Below are 16,453 nucleotides of genomic sequence, written 5' to 3'. Positions count from 1 at the left end.
CCTATCCTTACAGGTGTGTGAGTCTCCAAGAGGCTGTGTCTCCAGGGGCTGGCAGACAGCACCATTGCCCTTGGGCGCAGTGAAGCCCAGGAAGCCAGAGGAGTGGGGTGGGGGGATTCCTGACTGCAGAGCTGGAGACAGCACAACTCCGGACTCAAGGGTCAGCTGGGTGTCCTCAGCTTTGCCATCTGTACAATGGGGCCATGAAATGCCCAGACCGAATGATCCACTATTAACACAGTGCTTGCCATTTGCCTCTGACACAAACACGATACAAACAAGTGTTAAATAAGGAAATGTCCTGAAATTCCAAACCAAGCAAAGCCCAGCTCTGGACGCAGCAAGGGAAGGACCGGGAAGAGCCTCCTCAAGGATATGAGGATGGGCTGCCCACTCCATCCTGCTTTGGGGAACGACTTTGTTCTTTGCCTCTTAAGACCCCGCAGGAAAGAGCAGGATGTCCCCAAACACGCGGGCTCCTGCGGAACAGGTGCCGTCCAGCCTCGGGTGGGGACGCTTTTCCTGGCAGGTGGCCTTTTTCTCATCTGTCCTTGTAGCCTCCCCACCACTGCCGAGGCTCTGAGGACACTGTGAGCGAGAACCCGGCTCTTGAGCAAAAGACAGGTGAGTCTGGCTCATGTGATTTCTCTGCTGGGGGGTCCGCTGCCAGGGTGAGGGCGGGGCCAGCCTGTTAAGCTGCAAGGTCGCGCTTTCTTCCCCTTCCCCGCACCTTAGGAAAGGAAGCCCCGTTAATAGCCGTGTCCGCTAGGGCGAGCACTTAAAGCTAAGACACAACTGACTTCTGGCCACAGATCGGGTTTTCATTAGTGACCAAATAACACAAACACAGTGCCGCGGGTAAAACCTCCTCTCCAGTACCTTGTACCCAGTGCGGGCTGGCGGGAGAGTCTGGCACAGAATGGGGATGGGAGGGAAAGAAAGAAAGAAAAGAGGTTTTTACAGAAAGGGTACAACGCTCATTTTTCGGGTAAACATCTCTCTATCGGAGAGCGGTGTTTTTCAACCTTGGCTAAACATTAATCCCCTGAGGAGTTTAAAAGCATCTGGTTGCCCAGGTCATACCCCCAGGCCAGGCCATTGTGTTCAGTTGTTTTTTCCCTAAAGTCAGCAAGCCAAACACTAAAAGTTACACACAGTTCTAAAAGGCCTAGTGGGCTCGTCCAGAGCAGGGGTGGACAAACTTCTGCAAAGGACCAGAGACTAAATGTTCTCGGCTTTGTAGGGCCACAGTGTCTTGGTTGTTATCTGCTCAGCTCTGCCATCGTGGCATGAAAGTGGTCACGGATGATACATGTGGAAACACGTGAGCACAGCCGTGTCCCAACAAAACTTTATTTACAGAAACGGACAGTGGGCCAGAGTTGGCCCGCAGGCCGGCGTTTGCCCATCCCTAGCCCAGAGGAGACAGCGGACAGTGGCTCTGCTAAATCTCTCCCGAACACCTCCAAACACATTTCCCCTCCCAACACGAGACCCCGCCCTTTGCAAACCCAGTCATGAAAAGTCATGTCGAACACCCAGCAAGTGTGTGTTCAGCCAGACCGTGGAGGGTAGGTGGCTGGAGCCGGGCAGGGGCGCCTAGGCCTCGCCCCACTCCTCCGTCTACTTCTGTGTATGTCAGAACGTTTGCCAAGATGAAACGTTTAGAACAGGAAATTTTTTTAAAAAGAGAGGAAAACTCCCTCATTAAATATGCCACAAGCTGAAACTGGCGGGACGTCTGGGGACCGTGGGGCCCGAGTCCGGGGCGCGGCCCTGGGACGCGACGCAGGTGGCCCGGGGGGTGGCAGGGAGGATACTCACGACCAGTAGAGCAGCATGGGCAGGAAGGGGCAGATGATGAGGGCCTGCAGCACCTGCCAGTCCCGGCACAGGGCGGCCAGCCCGGGCATGAGGAGCTGCCCCGCCGTGGCCACGAAGCTCGCCACCATTGTGATCAGGAACCGCTTTCCTGGGGGGCAGAGCTCTATGCCTGGAACACAGAAGGGACAAGAGAGCCGTGAGCGCCGGGCCAGCATGCTTCCCATCTGGCCAAGGGCTGCAAGGTGGTGCGTCAAGGATGAGATGCTCGTTTGTGCAGCTGGACGAGCTGAGGCTCCCCCTGCACAGGGAGCGAGATCGTTGCTCAGGGTCACAGAGCAAGTCGTGGCCGAAGAACGCTGTGATGGAGAGCGGCCGACCCAGGAACTAGGAGACGCTGCCTCGCGGGGAGACAGAGCACGTGCGTCACACGCGGCCCCCATACCTTCTGCTCTCTCGGCGTCTCTGAGCTCCCTCTGCCGCCCTTCCTTCCGTCTCCGCTGCTGGACCACGCGGCCCTCCCAACCTCCGCACAGGGCACAGGAAGCCCAGCCCAGCTCCCCCCGCCTCACCACCCCTCCTTCCGTCCCACTGCTCCCCGAGCTCTGAGTTCCAGGCAACCCACTCACATGTGAGACCAAGACAGGTCAGTCGCACCCAACCCATCTTCTGAACAAGACAGAAGCCAAACCATGAAGCAGACTGGATCACGTAGGGCGGATCTCACCCAAGCCCCCGCTCCCTCTCAGAATTCTGCTGCCCCCGTGACCTGGGCATCCCACGCATCCCCTTCAGATGACGGCTCTGCCAGTAGGGGCAGGTCTGATTCACCTTCATAGCTGCAAAAACACCGGTGTCTGCCTTCAATAAATGTCAAGGACACGGTTCCTCCTGTTTGCAAGAATCTATGCTCTTAATTTGACCTTGCGCAAAAAAAGATGGTCACAAAACCTTAAATTGTAGCACCCAAGTGACAACCAGTGCACACCCACTACATGAATTCCTGTAATAAAAGTCCCCAATACTAGAAAATGCATCTGGGTTTTATATATTTTCCCCCTATAGAGCCTGTAATTTGTTTGCTATTCTTCCTCAACCATTTGCAGGATTCCCTAAAGCTTGCTTTTTTTTTCATTTTTTTTAAAAAAAAGCGTAATTAAAATGATTTTTTTAAAAAAGAATTAGACCCTCAGGAGGGAATACTTCTCACGTCTCTGTATCCAGAGACTGTTCGTAGATCAGTGGCTACAGCCCATCTGCTGGTTGTCCAAAGGCCAGAGCAGAGGTCAGAGGTCAAAAGGCAGTAAGAAGGGAAGCAGATGAGAGGGGGCGGAACAGGCAGGTTACATCTGGCCACAGGATGGAATCGGCATTAACAAGGATCACGCACTACGCCAGCCAACAGCTACACCAGCTCATCTGTAAGGAAGAAATAACAGTCGCCCGCATCTCCACCCCTGCCCTGCCGCAGACAAGCAGGTCAGCATCCCAGCCACCTGTGCGCGACAGAGAAACCTGGCCTTGCTAATAAAGAACTTCTGCTATTTAATTAAGAAAATAGGATCAAACGCTTCTCTCCTGGCCATTTACTGTGCTGCTGTTCCTTTCAGCGCCCAGGCCAGGTTCACGTAAAGGATCACTTCCTAGCGGGACTCAGGTATTTACCCCACATCTGGCGTTCCTTTTTTTTTTTTTTTAACTTTTTATTTTATATTGGAGTGTAGCCGATTAACAATGCTGTGATAGTTTCAGGTGCACAGCAAAGGGACTCAGCCATACATATACACGTATCCATTCTCTCCCTAACTCCCCTCCCATCCAGGCTGCCACGTAACATTGAGCAGAGCTCCCTGTGCTATACAGTAGGTCCTTGTTGGTTATCCGTTTTAAATATAGTCGATCCCGGGCTTCCCTGGTGGCGCAGTGGTTGAGAGTCCGCCTGCCGATGCAGGGGACACGGGTTCGTGCCCCGGTCCGGGAAGATCCCACATGCCGTGGAGCGGCTGGGCCCGTGAGCCATGGCCGCTGAGCCTGCGCGTCCGGAGCCTGTGCTCTGCAACGGGAGAGGCCACGGCAGTGAGAGGCCCGCGTACCGCAAAAAAAAAAAAAAAAAAATATATATATATATATATATATATATATATATATATAGTCGATCCCAAACTCCCTAACTATCCCTTCCCCCCCTGCCCACCTGGCATTTCCGCTCTTGCAAATAATAAAGAGATCGGGGTCTTTTAGAAAAGACTACCAGTTGCAGGCTTTAGTTTTCCCGTATTAAATAAGCACAAGCAGGGGATGCACTGCTATGGAAACCAGAACTCGGCATCAGCCAGGGCGAGTGTGATGCCCTGAGGCTCGGCACAGGTTAGGATCGGATGAGGAAATTTAGCACTTGGCCACTCAGAGAGGGAGCGTCAAGACAGCATAATGGCTTCACGTCCTCGGGTTCGCTGTTTCGACAGGCCCTGCGCGGGGCCGGCGGTTCTCCTCTTCTCCACCTGGCCCTTAAGTATGAAAATATCTGCCGCTGTCGTTCAGTTCCCCCAGGCCCCCTTTGGGACGTCTAATCCCACACGTCAGTCTACACCACGTGCCGTCACACCGAGGATCACAGGCCACTTCCCAAGCCCGGGGCGAGGTTTGTGGGCGACAAAGCAGCATCGCCCCTCGACAGGCAGAGGGTTCCACAGTCTGGCTCCTCCTCCCTCGTCCCTCCCCGTGACCACTGCTCAGACGACGATGACCTTGTCGTGGTTCTCCTTCCACAGGGTCTCTCCTTCCTCGCCCGTAAGTGGCCCGAGCGATCCTCTAACTCCCAGCTACCCGGCCGGGAAGCATCAGCGTCACCTGGGAGCTTGTCAGACACACAGGGCCTCAGGCCCCGCCTAGGCCCCCAGGATCACACCTGCGTTTTAACAAGAGCCCCAGATGCCTCCCTGACAAGCACTGGCTCACCGTGATTCTCCCAAACCGTGGGCATCACCCACAGCAGGAGAAGTGCTTTTGTCTCCCAGGCACACGTCTATGAGAGCGGAATAAGTAAAATCATTTCCCGACCTCTCCAGGGCTTCTGTTTCGCTAGGAATCCTAGCAGAGATTTTGCTTTATCTCATCGGGTAGAAGAACGTAGAGCATTCCAGCAGATCTACAGTATTTTAGTATTCCTGCTGAGGCAATGGAAAAACACAGCCATTTGATGTAAGGACACGGGTATGACACTTACAATGACCCTTTTGCCTTGACTCACCAGGAATCCGTTCCGAACTGCCTGAAATCAACTATGTTCTGAAGGTGGCTGTAAGGATGTTTAAAAAAGAAAAAGCAATTATCAAAGAACCTCAGGCACTTTGGGTTTGCCTTTAATCACATGCTCCTTTTGGATGATGAGAAGTCAGCTCTTCTGAAGTGAGGAGAGGAAGGAATACATCAGAGCGTGAACGTCCTAAGTCCCCGCATCTGGGAGGGGGTGGGGACTGCAGGTAGACGGTTCTACCCGAGGAAGGTCTGATCCCAGCTCTGCGCACAGGGGCGCTCAACCCTTATCCTTTCTTAAATGCATTTTTAAAAAGCTGTGTATGCTTGCCGCAGGCCCGGGAGCCTACGTTTTCTTGGGATCTCGAAGTGCTCCCAGCTGCTCTGAAATGAGTCTCCAGGGTTTTTCTGGATGGCAGTCGGCCGTAAGGAGGGAACACATGCAGCTGGCTGACAGCATCCGCGTAGAACGAGGAGGAAGTGGGCCCTGCAGGGGAGAGGCTGGGGCGCCAGTGTGGGCGCACGGCAGGCGTGGGACCCCTTCCCCGCCCCTTCCCGTCGGCTGAAGTCGCTCAGCCTCTCTGTGCTGCTCCTTCCTGGCCTACAAAGTAGATAACATTCCTCGGCCATGAGGTGACGCACATCCAACCGCCATTCAAGGCTGTCGTCCCTACAGACCTCAGGCTCAGGCCGTCTGGGTCCGGCTCCGGGTGGGCTCACGTCCCCCAGAGACTAACGCCACTAAAGTAAGTGCTCCCATGCGGGACCTGAACGATCCTGGGTTTTAGGCAAAACTCGGTCGGAACCGACAAAACGATAGGCGTACAAGCCCCTGTGACAGGATTCTTGGACGTCAGCGGCCTCTGCTCTCCAGGGGATGCTGACGAGGCTGCGTGGAAAGAACAGTCTCCTCTGGGTGACGGTCCCTCTCTCGCTGCCTCTGCCTCCCCTTCGGGCTGTGAAGCCCACACCCACCTCCCCCCACCCTCACGAACTCCTGCACCAGGTCCCCAGGAAAGAAACGGGGAGTCTGGACTGGCAAGAAACCAGCCTGCACGCAGATGCCAGCACGCGCTCCCAGCGAGCCCAGCAGGATTTCAAGCCCTGCTCCTGTCCCCACGACTTCTCGAGAAGCACCAGCCCCTGCGGTTTCCCTGGGGCGCCACCCGGGTCACTGTGGCTGGACCCAGACGTCACCCAACCTGGGACAGGGGTTGGGGGCACTCAACTCGCTGGAGGAGGGAGACGGGCTCAGGAAAGGACAGTCTCCCCCAAACTGTGTTCAAGCACCAGAACTAAACATGCTTCTGGATCCGCCGGGGAGTGAGAAATCCATCAAAGCCCAGGGCTCCGCCGAGCGGCTCGGCCATTCCCACGACGGGGCAAGCCCACCAAGGGCCGCCGGGCCCCTCGCAGCCCCGCGGCCCCAGCACAGGCCACTCAGGGGCCACTGGGCCAGACTCACGTCCTTCCACGCGGAGCCCCTCCCTATCCGCCCAAGAACCTCTGTCATCAGCCGAGGAGCTGAGGGGCCGCTGGGGAGAAACTGCCCGAAGCAGGAGGAAGGGGCCCCGCCAAATGGAAGGGGGTGGCATCGCCGCCCCCCACCTCGGGCACCGGCTCCCTCCAGCCTGGCCCGGCCCAGCCTCCGGGCTGCTGATGCCCCCCCGTGCCCGGGCTCCTCCCCAGCAAGGGGGGTGCGTTCACTGGCCGCTCCCCCGACACCCGCCGGCCTCCCTCCTCTTCCCTGCTCCCTGCCCTCACCAAGCTGGCCCGGAAGGGGACACACCACTCTCTAATGACTGCCTTGGCTGAGGACACGGGGCCCCCAGAACCCCGGAAAATAGACCTGTGACATGTGATTCTGCAGTTCCTTATTATAGCAAAAAGTGGCCTGAAATCGCCACTCATGGAGACTCAAATAGCATCTGAGGGCGTGACTGTAAAAGGCTGCTGTTATCACAACAGCTCCGTGTCTTACCTTCCCCGTGGAATACTTCCTTTTCCTCTCAATTTAGGACCTGCCAACCCAGCGGAACGGTTAAAACCACCTCCATTTAGAGAGAAGAAGATAAAAAAATATGGAAACGTAAAGATCTCCTACCATTCACATCCCAGTGCCTGCCAGACATACAGACTCAAACATCTAATGCTCAAATGCAGAAGAACCACATCACCTGCCTGCTGGGTTACCCATCAGGTCTGCGGCGCTGGGCTAAGGCACAGCTCCCCCTCACTGTGGCTAAACACGTCGGTGGGCATTTTTCATCCATTAAACTCACTCAATCTGCATAACTCTCCGATGGAGGTACTGTTTTTAATGCTCGTTTCCCACAAGAGGACCCGAAAGCGCGGAGTGATTACGTGACTTGTCCAAGGTCACACAGCTAAGGAGGGAACCGAGTAGGAACTGAAGCTAGGGCCCCCATCCCCCGGTGCCTCCACCCGCCTGGCTGCAGGCAGGTCTCCCACAGGAGTCCCTGGTGGGTCTGGCCTCTTGGCTGCGCCCACCGGAATCTAAGGTCCTGGAGGTCAGGCCTCCTCGGCTTTGCTCACTGCCCTTCCTCAGAGCCTGGGATGGTGCCTGGCACACAGCGGGGACGCAGGTATCTGTCACCTGAAGAAGCTCATGATGGACTCTTCCTGTCTGGTTCAGTGGCTTTACCTGTGCTCCTCTTTCCTTAGATTTCTACGACGGAATCAATGAGCGTCACGGTAGCTGAGACTGGTTAGTAAATCTGCAGAAGCTGGTCTGACACGGGAGCCCACTGTGGTTCACAGACTCACACGCTGAGCGCTACTGGGGAGAACACTGCCCACAAAGCCCAGCTACGCAGAAGGAGCCATTGAGCCCAGTGTCCTCTCCAGATAACGAATTCTTTCTATCACCTTATGTTTCTTCTAAACGAGCATTGTAATTACTCAGAACGAGGACAAAGGATGTAAACGCTCACTGACGCTTCCGCTTAGCAAGCGCTTCTGTTTAAAAACAGTGCCTAGTGTGCAGCAGTGCACGCGTAAGAATTTGCATTAATCCCGCTTTCGGTCTCCCAGCGTTTGGTGAGAGGAAAAATCCAGCGAGAGAAGGGACTTGAAGCATCAGAACAGCCTCAAGCCCACCGAAATCCTTGCACTTTGCATCTACTGAGCACCTTCATTCAGGCTGAGTGAAGGAGCAGTTACAGAGAGAGGGTGACTTTCGGGTCCAGAACACAGGTTTCCAGCCGCCAGTGCCAAAGAGACACTCCTCAATCCTCATTTTCTTTGGTACCATCCATCCTATGGGTCAAAATCGCACTTACTGACCAATCACGTCTGCATCGTTAGATGACGCATCCAAGCAGAGTCCTCAGAGACGGCAGATTTGAACCCTCAGAGGAAGGTGGCCCAAGAGAACAGTCCTAAGTTACTGCCAACTCTGCCTCACATTCGTAGCACACAGCTCCCCAGGTGTCGGCGGGCAGGGAGGACCACCCAACTTTTATTTCTCTTCAACAGCACTGTCGGCATTGTTGTTGTTTTATGAGCTTGAAGAGCAGTCAGGAAAGCAGGGGTTGGGTTTGTGGTAAACAGAATATATCTCAACATGAGGTCACAGTATCATTACTGGTAAATGTACTTCACTCTTCAGCATACGCGTCCTAAACAGGGAGGAATTCTTAGCAATTAGTCTTTCTAAACAAGGTCTTCCTTTTTTCTCATTTGCCTCTTCTGCGTACCTTCCCGTCTCTCTTATGTCTGCATTTTTAAAAGCTTTTGAAAGTTCATACATTCACCAAGAAGACAGAATCGTGTAATGAATCCCCAAAGACCATGTGTGGGGTCAGCGATGATCAATATTTTGCTTCTCTTGGTTCTTCTGCCACTTTTCTTTCACTGTTTCCTGTAGTATTTAAAATCAAATTCTCTCTTTTTTTTTTTGCGGCACGCGGGCCTCTCACTGCTGTGGCCTCTCCCGTTGCGGAGCACAGGCTCCGGACGCGCAGGCTCAGCGGCCACGGCTCACGGGCCCAGCCGCTCCGCGGCATGTGGGATCTTCCCGGACCGGGGCACGAACCCGCGTCCCCTGCATCGGCAGGCGGACCCTCAACCACTGCGCCACCAGGGAAGTCCTAAATCAAATTCTTGAAATCATGTCATTTCACTTCTAAGCCCACAGACGTCTCTCTATAAAAAGGATATTTTCTTACATAAAGACCAATACATCTGACAAAATCTATGATAATTCTTTCATGTTATTTATTCTCCAGTCTATGCTCTGATTATTCAATTACCCCCCAAATCTCTTTATGGGTGTATGTTTAAAACAGCAGGTACAAACGAAATTCATACGCTCGGCTCTAAGTCTCCTTCAATCTAGAAAAGCCCCTCCCCATCCCCTTTCCCAGGGCGCCGTCTTGTTGAAGAGGCCAGAGGGCTCTGGTTTTGTCTGAACACCTACTTCCCGGGGGTGCTGACTTGTTCCTTCATTCGCTGTTTTAATCTCTGAACAGTAAGTTAGACCTGAAGGTCCAGCCGGACTCAGGTGCAACATTTTCGCTAAGAACGGCTCGCGGTGGGCCCGCGCTTCCTGCTGCAGCCCCCCAGGAGGGGCAGCTACTTTGGAAGATGCTGAGCTTGACCAAGAGACTCACGTGGTGGTGTCTCAGCCTCCCATCCGGAGCCGCTCACCAACGCCTTCCTCCTGGCTTCGACACCCCCTGACGGGCAAGGCCCACATCAGTGATTTCATCAGGGGTGCAAGATTTTCTAATTCCGTCGTTCACCGCGCGTAGTTTTCCGCCTTGAGTTATACTTGTACCGAAGAACTCTTATTCACCAGGGAGGGCCATTCAGAAGAGGCAGCACTACGGAACCACAGTCACACCAGGCGATGGCTAACTTCACAGGTCACGTCACCTCTGAGAGCTCCCACTGTGCTCAGAGCAAAAGCAGGCCTTCACAGTGACTTGAGGCCTGACGTGTTCTCCAGCCCCTTCCCCCTCCGACCTCATCTGCCACTTCCCCTGCCCGTCACCCACTGGCCTCCTTGCTGCACCTGCTGTCTGTCCCTGTGCCTGTAACACCCTCCCCAGAATGTCCCACGCTCCCTCCGCCCACGTGTCACCGGATCAGGGAAGCTCTGCCCGGCCACGCCACACAAAACAGCCATCCCTACCCTGTCTCATCTCCCCAAGTTCTTCCTGATGACTCACCACACAGGGGACAGTGTCTCTGGACCGTGGTTCTCAAGTTTCTCAAGTGTGGTCCCAAACCAGCAGCGGTGGCACCTGGGACCGTGCTGGAAAGACAAATTCTAGGGCCCTGCTCCAGACCTGCTGAATCTGTACCTGGGGCTGCATCCGGCACCCCGTGGTAACAAGCCCTACAGCGGACCTGACAAATATCACATCATTCAATCCTTCCAATAACCCTAGGAGGTAGCACTATTTTATCATTAAATTTTAAAGACAACAGAATACGCATTCCTGGGCCCCAGCCTCGAGATGCTGATTCGGGGGGGGTCTGGGTCAGGGTTCCAGAACCTGTGCTGCTAACAAGTTCCCAGGTGACGGAGGTGCTGCTTGTTCAGGTACCACGCTCCGAAACCCAGCGCTGGGAACACCGTAGGGAGAGTTCTACACATCGTAGCCCTGAGATCCCATATTAATGTCCCCTTCGCAGCATCAGCGTATTAAAACTAACACAGCTCAAGGCTACACTGCGGCCTAGAACACGTGTTGGCCTGCAGGCCTCGGGGAGACTACGTGCTTGCTTTTTTCCCCATCACCATATGTGTGACTTTCTTTCCCACTGAGGAAAATAGCTCTTCCAGCGCCCCCAGGGCCAGGCAGGCAGGGGCTTAAAAGACCTGGAGCTGCAAAGAAGTTCAACTCTCAGCTTGATTCAGATGAGAGGAAACTCAGGGAACACCCACCGGGGCTGGCAGAGTCCAATGCCAGGCAGGTAAGAAACGTGCCAAACCGGCCTGGGATGAGGGGTGGACCTGCAGCGAATCACGGCTCGCTGGCTCTGCTTAAAGCCCTTCAAATTCAATTAGAAGAAAATCTCTGTCTGGGTCGCACGGAACCCGGCGGGGGCCAGGGTCCGCCACGCACTGCCGGCCTGCTGGCTTCGTTCACGGGGAGAGAGAGGCCACTGGCAGCAACCTAGCCTGCTCCTACCCGTCTCCTCGACGTCCAGCACTGCGTCCAGCACCCAGCAGATGCTCAAAAAATGCTGCACTAAGGGGCTTCCCTGGTGGCGCAGTGGTTGGGAGTCCGCCTGCCGATGCAGGGGACACGGGTTCGTGCCCCGGTGCGGGAAGATCCCACGTGCCGTGGAGCAGCTGGGCCCGTGAGCCATGGCCGCTGAGCCTGCGCGTCCGGAGCCTGTGCTCCGCAACGGGAGAGGCCACAGCAGTGAGAGGCCCGTGTACCGCAAAAAAAAAAAAAAAAAAAAAAAATTGCCCTGATTTTGATAAAAATGAACCCGGCATTCCTTCCCCAGCCCTCCCCTCCCCCTGCCTCCCCCTCAATGTGATAACCTGGCACCATGCTCACAGGCTTTGGTAGGGACAGACACTGACCATCACTCGCCAGGTGCAGCCGGGTTCCCAAGCCCTGGCCCCGTCCCTCCTGGGGCGAAGTCTCAGCTTTCCAGCTCATGACCTTGAGGAATATCTACCCCGAGGCCAGCCTCCATCTGCAGTTGTACAAAATTAAAAAGGACTGTATCCGCAAGAATCCACCTGCCGGCCGCTCCTTTCCCACGGAAACAGCTTCATTCAAGATAGGTAGCCCAGAGGCGGCAACGGGAAGAGCAGAAGCGCTGAAATGGGCTGGACTTTCCCATTTCCCAAGTACCTGCCTCGTGGTCTCGAGCTGAGTACTTAACACACTCATGCTGTCACGGGACAGGGTGACAGGTCCCCGCGGGAAGGACGGGTGACAGGAGGTGAGCTGCCGGGCTCGTCTGCCCCAGCGCCTGACACAGCACATCTGAGTAACAGCTCAGGGACTCGGTCCAACGGCCCCGGGGCTGCGGGAGACGCTCATGGCCACAGCAGAGGCTCTCGCAGAACGCCCCTTTAGTTCCAGGTAACCACGAAACAAATGAACTTCTGTAGAAGTTTATGACTCTTGTGAAAGTTGGGGACTTTTTGCATGAGAATGGCAACCTCCAGAGTGCCGGGAATGCTAGCCACAGTAAACAGAGGAAGGGCCTTTCTACATGATCCGTTGTGTAAAGGCGAGCAAGGATTTTCCAGGCCCCACGTGAAAAGGGAGAAGACAATTGTCGCAGCAAATGTGCAAGCAACAGAGCACAGGCCTCGTGGAAATGGATGGGCCACGGGGAAAGGACAGCCCTGGAATGCGAGGATGGGAGAGGTCCCAAGAGATCTGTCTGTGGGTTTTGATGGGCTCCATTTGGAAGGGACACACTTAGCATTTGGAAAAGCGGCCCTGGAGGCACTATAGGTTCTAAGTAATTCTATTTAAAAGAGCAGTGTTGGGCCTCCCTGGTGGCGCAGTGGTTGAAAGTCCACAAAAAAAAAAAAAAAAAAGCAGTGTCTTCACACTACGTTCCTTCTTTAAGGGTAACGGTGAACGGCCGGGAGCCCCACCTTTCATGCCCCCCGTGAACGCAGACGTTTGCATCACACCCACACCTCTGACCATTTCATACCGTTCAAAACAGCCTGCTGTGAAGTCAGGGACTGTACGGCTCCCTCTAGTTCTTGGTTCTGAAGGAGGCGTGTTCAGGACAGACAGCGCTTTATAAAGAGCAGGACCCTCAGGTCGAGGCTCTCTAGAGCCCGACCTGTCCCGGGGGCCCTTGTGAGCTGCAGTGGGAAGAGTTTCCCAGACAGCATCCCTCCTCTCAAGTTGAGAGGAGGCTTGTCAGGTACAAGGGATTTAAAGTTTGGAAAAGTTCTGCCACTGAATTATAATTTTTTTTGTTTGTTTAAAAGGTTTGATTCCAAAAGCCTACTTTTTATGTGGTGTAAGAGTCTGTTTCAAGGCCAAGCTTTGAGGACACACCTGAAGCTAGCTCACTGTTAGTATAATGACTGTCAGACCTCCAGGAAACTTCCAAGGGGGTTTTGTTTTGTTTGCTCTCTCCCTCTCCCCCTTTCTTTGGTCCAGAACATAAAAGCACAGAAGTCACCCCACTTTGGATGTGAAGCTGCAGTCACTGGCAGTCACTGCTGTGGTATCAGGTGACAATCAAATGTAAATGCTGTCACACAAAACAACCCCAGAGTCTGGGGTACATGTTTAGCCAGCACCTCTGAGTCATGCTGGGCCACCACCTTTGACAAAGCTGACAGAAGATACAGAGGCAAAGGGGCAGAAAACAAATGAACTATTCACTTATCATCTATCACGACCAAAGCTTTCCTGCCAGGGTAGGGCTGTGCTTGGAATTAATTACTAGTGAGGACTGACTCCATTCCTGGTTTGGGAAAAATCAAAATTCGAGTGATGGGCTTTACACAGAATAAATAATGTAAGTTCCTTCAAAGAAATGTTAATAGATTAAAAAAATTATATAACTTAAATCTCCACGTACTTCTCTCATTTCCTGAACAAATTCTAGGGTCCAAGTGATTAAATGTATTTTGAGTCATGGACAGAGGAAGCAACCTGCCCAAGAGAGTTAAGAAGGTAACCCAAGTTTTGTAACACCTGACCGAGCATTTGATTCCTCCAGGTAAATAATATGGGTTTAAATGCTGGGTATGTCTGTGTGAAAACTTACGTTCAATCAGCATTTTAAGATGGGACACTGAATTTCAAATTAAAGCCATCACAGCGTGATATTTTAAGGATATGAATCTCCTTAACATAGCTCAACTCCTCCAGAGTCGCTGTATAGCTCATGCATCGAGATAAAGCAAAACTGAAAAGAACATCTCAATTCATTTAGGCAACCGACTACTAAAACTGAAATGCAGAATGAAGCAGAGCCCCAGAAACTATGAACGAGGCATGCTGGGTCATCCCCACGCCTGTGGTCCTTCTAAACGCGGAGGTCCCCAAGAGCAGTGCTCCGCAGAGTGCGGTTCCCGTAACCCTCTGCATCACCCTCCCCTGTCCAAACCTACAGAATCAGATGCTTCCCTGGTAGAAGCCAGAGTTTAGCAGGGCGTCCAGGAGATGCTGATGCACCTCTGTCATCAGGCTCCAGCCAAACTGATGCGGTTCTTCATCGGTCTCAAACTACCATCAGGCAAATAACACCTTCACCTGTTAGTGTTGCAGGGGCGGGCAAACCTTTTCCCTACCCTTGTGGGTGTGCTTCCTGGGGGCCCGTGAATTAAACTGACAACAGGCAGATTGGCAAGAGAAAGGACAAAGTTCACTGCTGACTGTGGAAGTATGGACGCGGGGGGGCTCACAAAGAAAGTGGCTCAGAGAAGCAGTTAGAATTTGGGGCTTATACACCACCTCAGCATGAGGAAGGAGTTAGGATTTCAAGGGGCAATAAATAGTGAGAAATGAATGCCAACTACGTAGATGAAAGAAACTATTGGAAAGTAAGGTTTGCTTTAGTAAAGTCTGTTTATGCAATTTCTCATCTCTGGTGACAGGAGTCACTACCCGCGCCTCCCCCTCCCCCCACCCCAGGATAGGAAGCTTTCCATAAAAGGGGATGCATGGGAGTTGAATTCTTTCAGAAGATCTGCTTTTAGGCAGTAAGAGGAGTGCAGAGAAAGCCTCTTCCTGCTTCTGTCAACTCTCAAACAGCCCAAAGGGCTCCTTATGCCACGTGGCACATTCTGGACCCTTTCCCTAGGAAACACAGTCACCTGCATCACGGCCTCTATTCCTCACCACATTCTTGTCCTGTTCCCATTTTACAGGGTGGCCCCAAGAGGCTGGTGACCAAACAGGTCTCGGGTCACGTGGTTTACAGTACCTGGACCTTGAATCCAGACTTTCTGGATTCTAAACCTCAGGTGTACGTATCCTTTAAGAACAAAGCAGACAGCCCTGCCCTCCAAACACGCACACATTGAGATGCTGTCTTCCTATTGTTCACCTCTTTTCAGTAAGACTCGCTCAATTTATCACCAAGACCGCTAACCAGACTGGCTAAGCTTATCAATGAGGGCCCACTCCCGTGTCTGCTGAGACATAATGCAACACTCAGCAACCAGCCAAACGTCTAAGGGCCCATAGCTTGCTCCTGAATTGTCCGTCTGCTTCCAAACATCACGACACTGATGGATGACCTCGGGGACCCGCGTGGAGTCAGGCCCAGCAAAGAGCTCATCATTGTCAAACACTCGTGCCGACCAGCGAGCAGCTCTCCCACGCAAGAAGGAAGAAAAACATCTTATTTGGAAAAGGACAGGTGGAGGGGACGAGATGGCAGAAGAAGAAAACTACATTCTATAAGTATTCAGGGTATTATTTCCTTCACTAAATTTTATGCTGGATTCATTCACTTTAAAGGAGATTTTTGCTAAGGAATGGGAACACAAATTGGAGTGTTCAGCCCAGTCTCTGACAGCATTCGAGGAATATTCTGGTTTCTACAGCTTTTTCTTCCAGAATTGTACCTGACCAAAACGGTAACCACCTAAGGCTTCTTAAATTTAAACTTAATTAAAGTTAAATAGAATAAAAAATTCGGTTGTTGAGTTAGGCTAGCCACATTTCACATGTTCTACTGGACAGCACAGATCTAGAATCTGATGTCAAAGTGTCGAAATAAAGACACTTTGCCAACATTCTCAAGAATATGTAAGGAGGAAGGAGGGGGCAACTGAACTTAAAAGATTATTTTTAAATTGTGAAATATTTCAAGTATATTGGAAAAGTATAAGAAATACTAGAAAACACTTGTGTGCCCAAACACTTGGCTTGGTCAAATCTTTACATTTACCGTATTTCCCCACTTCTTTTTGAGTGAAGATAAGAAAACACAACAGACACAGTGGAAGCCCCAGCGGGCCCCTTCAACGAGCCCAGTGAATGCTCTACTGAAAGTTAAAAAGGAGCCCCACGTCGGTGTCCGGCAACCACGCGGTGAGGACCCTGGCTCTGGACCAGGCGGCACGGGTTCTAAGCTTCCGGGACAGCTGAGAGCAATTCCAGGACGTCTGGAGATCCGCTGAAGGCTAAAGGGAACTGATTTGAATGTACAGACAGATGCATAAAGATCCTCTTCCTGGAGGTAGAAGTGGAGAGCATGTCTTGAAAGAACCAATTTCAAACTTTAAGCGTGTTAAAATTCGTGATCCTCAGGCACAAATGTCTCCAACGAAACCCTTCAATATCCCCTTTCTGCCCCTGTAACTGCAGAGACAGGCTTCTTACACCCCTCCCCTGCTGACACCTTGAAACCGAGACGTTAAACGCACAGGAACGCTGTGCTCCTGGCA

At 52.8% G+C, this 16,453-nt stretch overlaps 1 protein-coding gene across 1 annotated transcript in view; it reads right to left on the bottom strand.

Annotated features, from left to right (window-relative positions):
• SLC22A23 (solute carrier family 22 member 23) overlaps nucleotides 1–16,453 on the bottom strand; it is a 138,981-nt gene that overhangs the window by 33,952 nt on the left and 88,576 nt on the right. The window contains exon 4 of the mRNA XM_065885664.1: nucleotides 1,825–1,993. Coding sequence (XP_065741736.1) covers nucleotides 1,825–1,993 — 169 coding nt within the window. The remainder of the gene's footprint in view (nucleotides 1–1,824; nucleotides 1,994–16,453) is intronic.

The sequence above is a fragment of the Phocoena phocoena genome, chromosome 10, assembly GCF_963924675.1.
Source record: "Phocoena phocoena chromosome 10, mPhoPho1.1, whole genome shotgun sequence".
Taxonomy (NCBI): Eukaryota; Metazoa; Chordata; class Mammalia; order Artiodactyla; family Phocoenidae; genus Phocoena; species Phocoena phocoena.
This window is presented reverse-complemented; position numbering and strand designations above follow the sequence as displayed.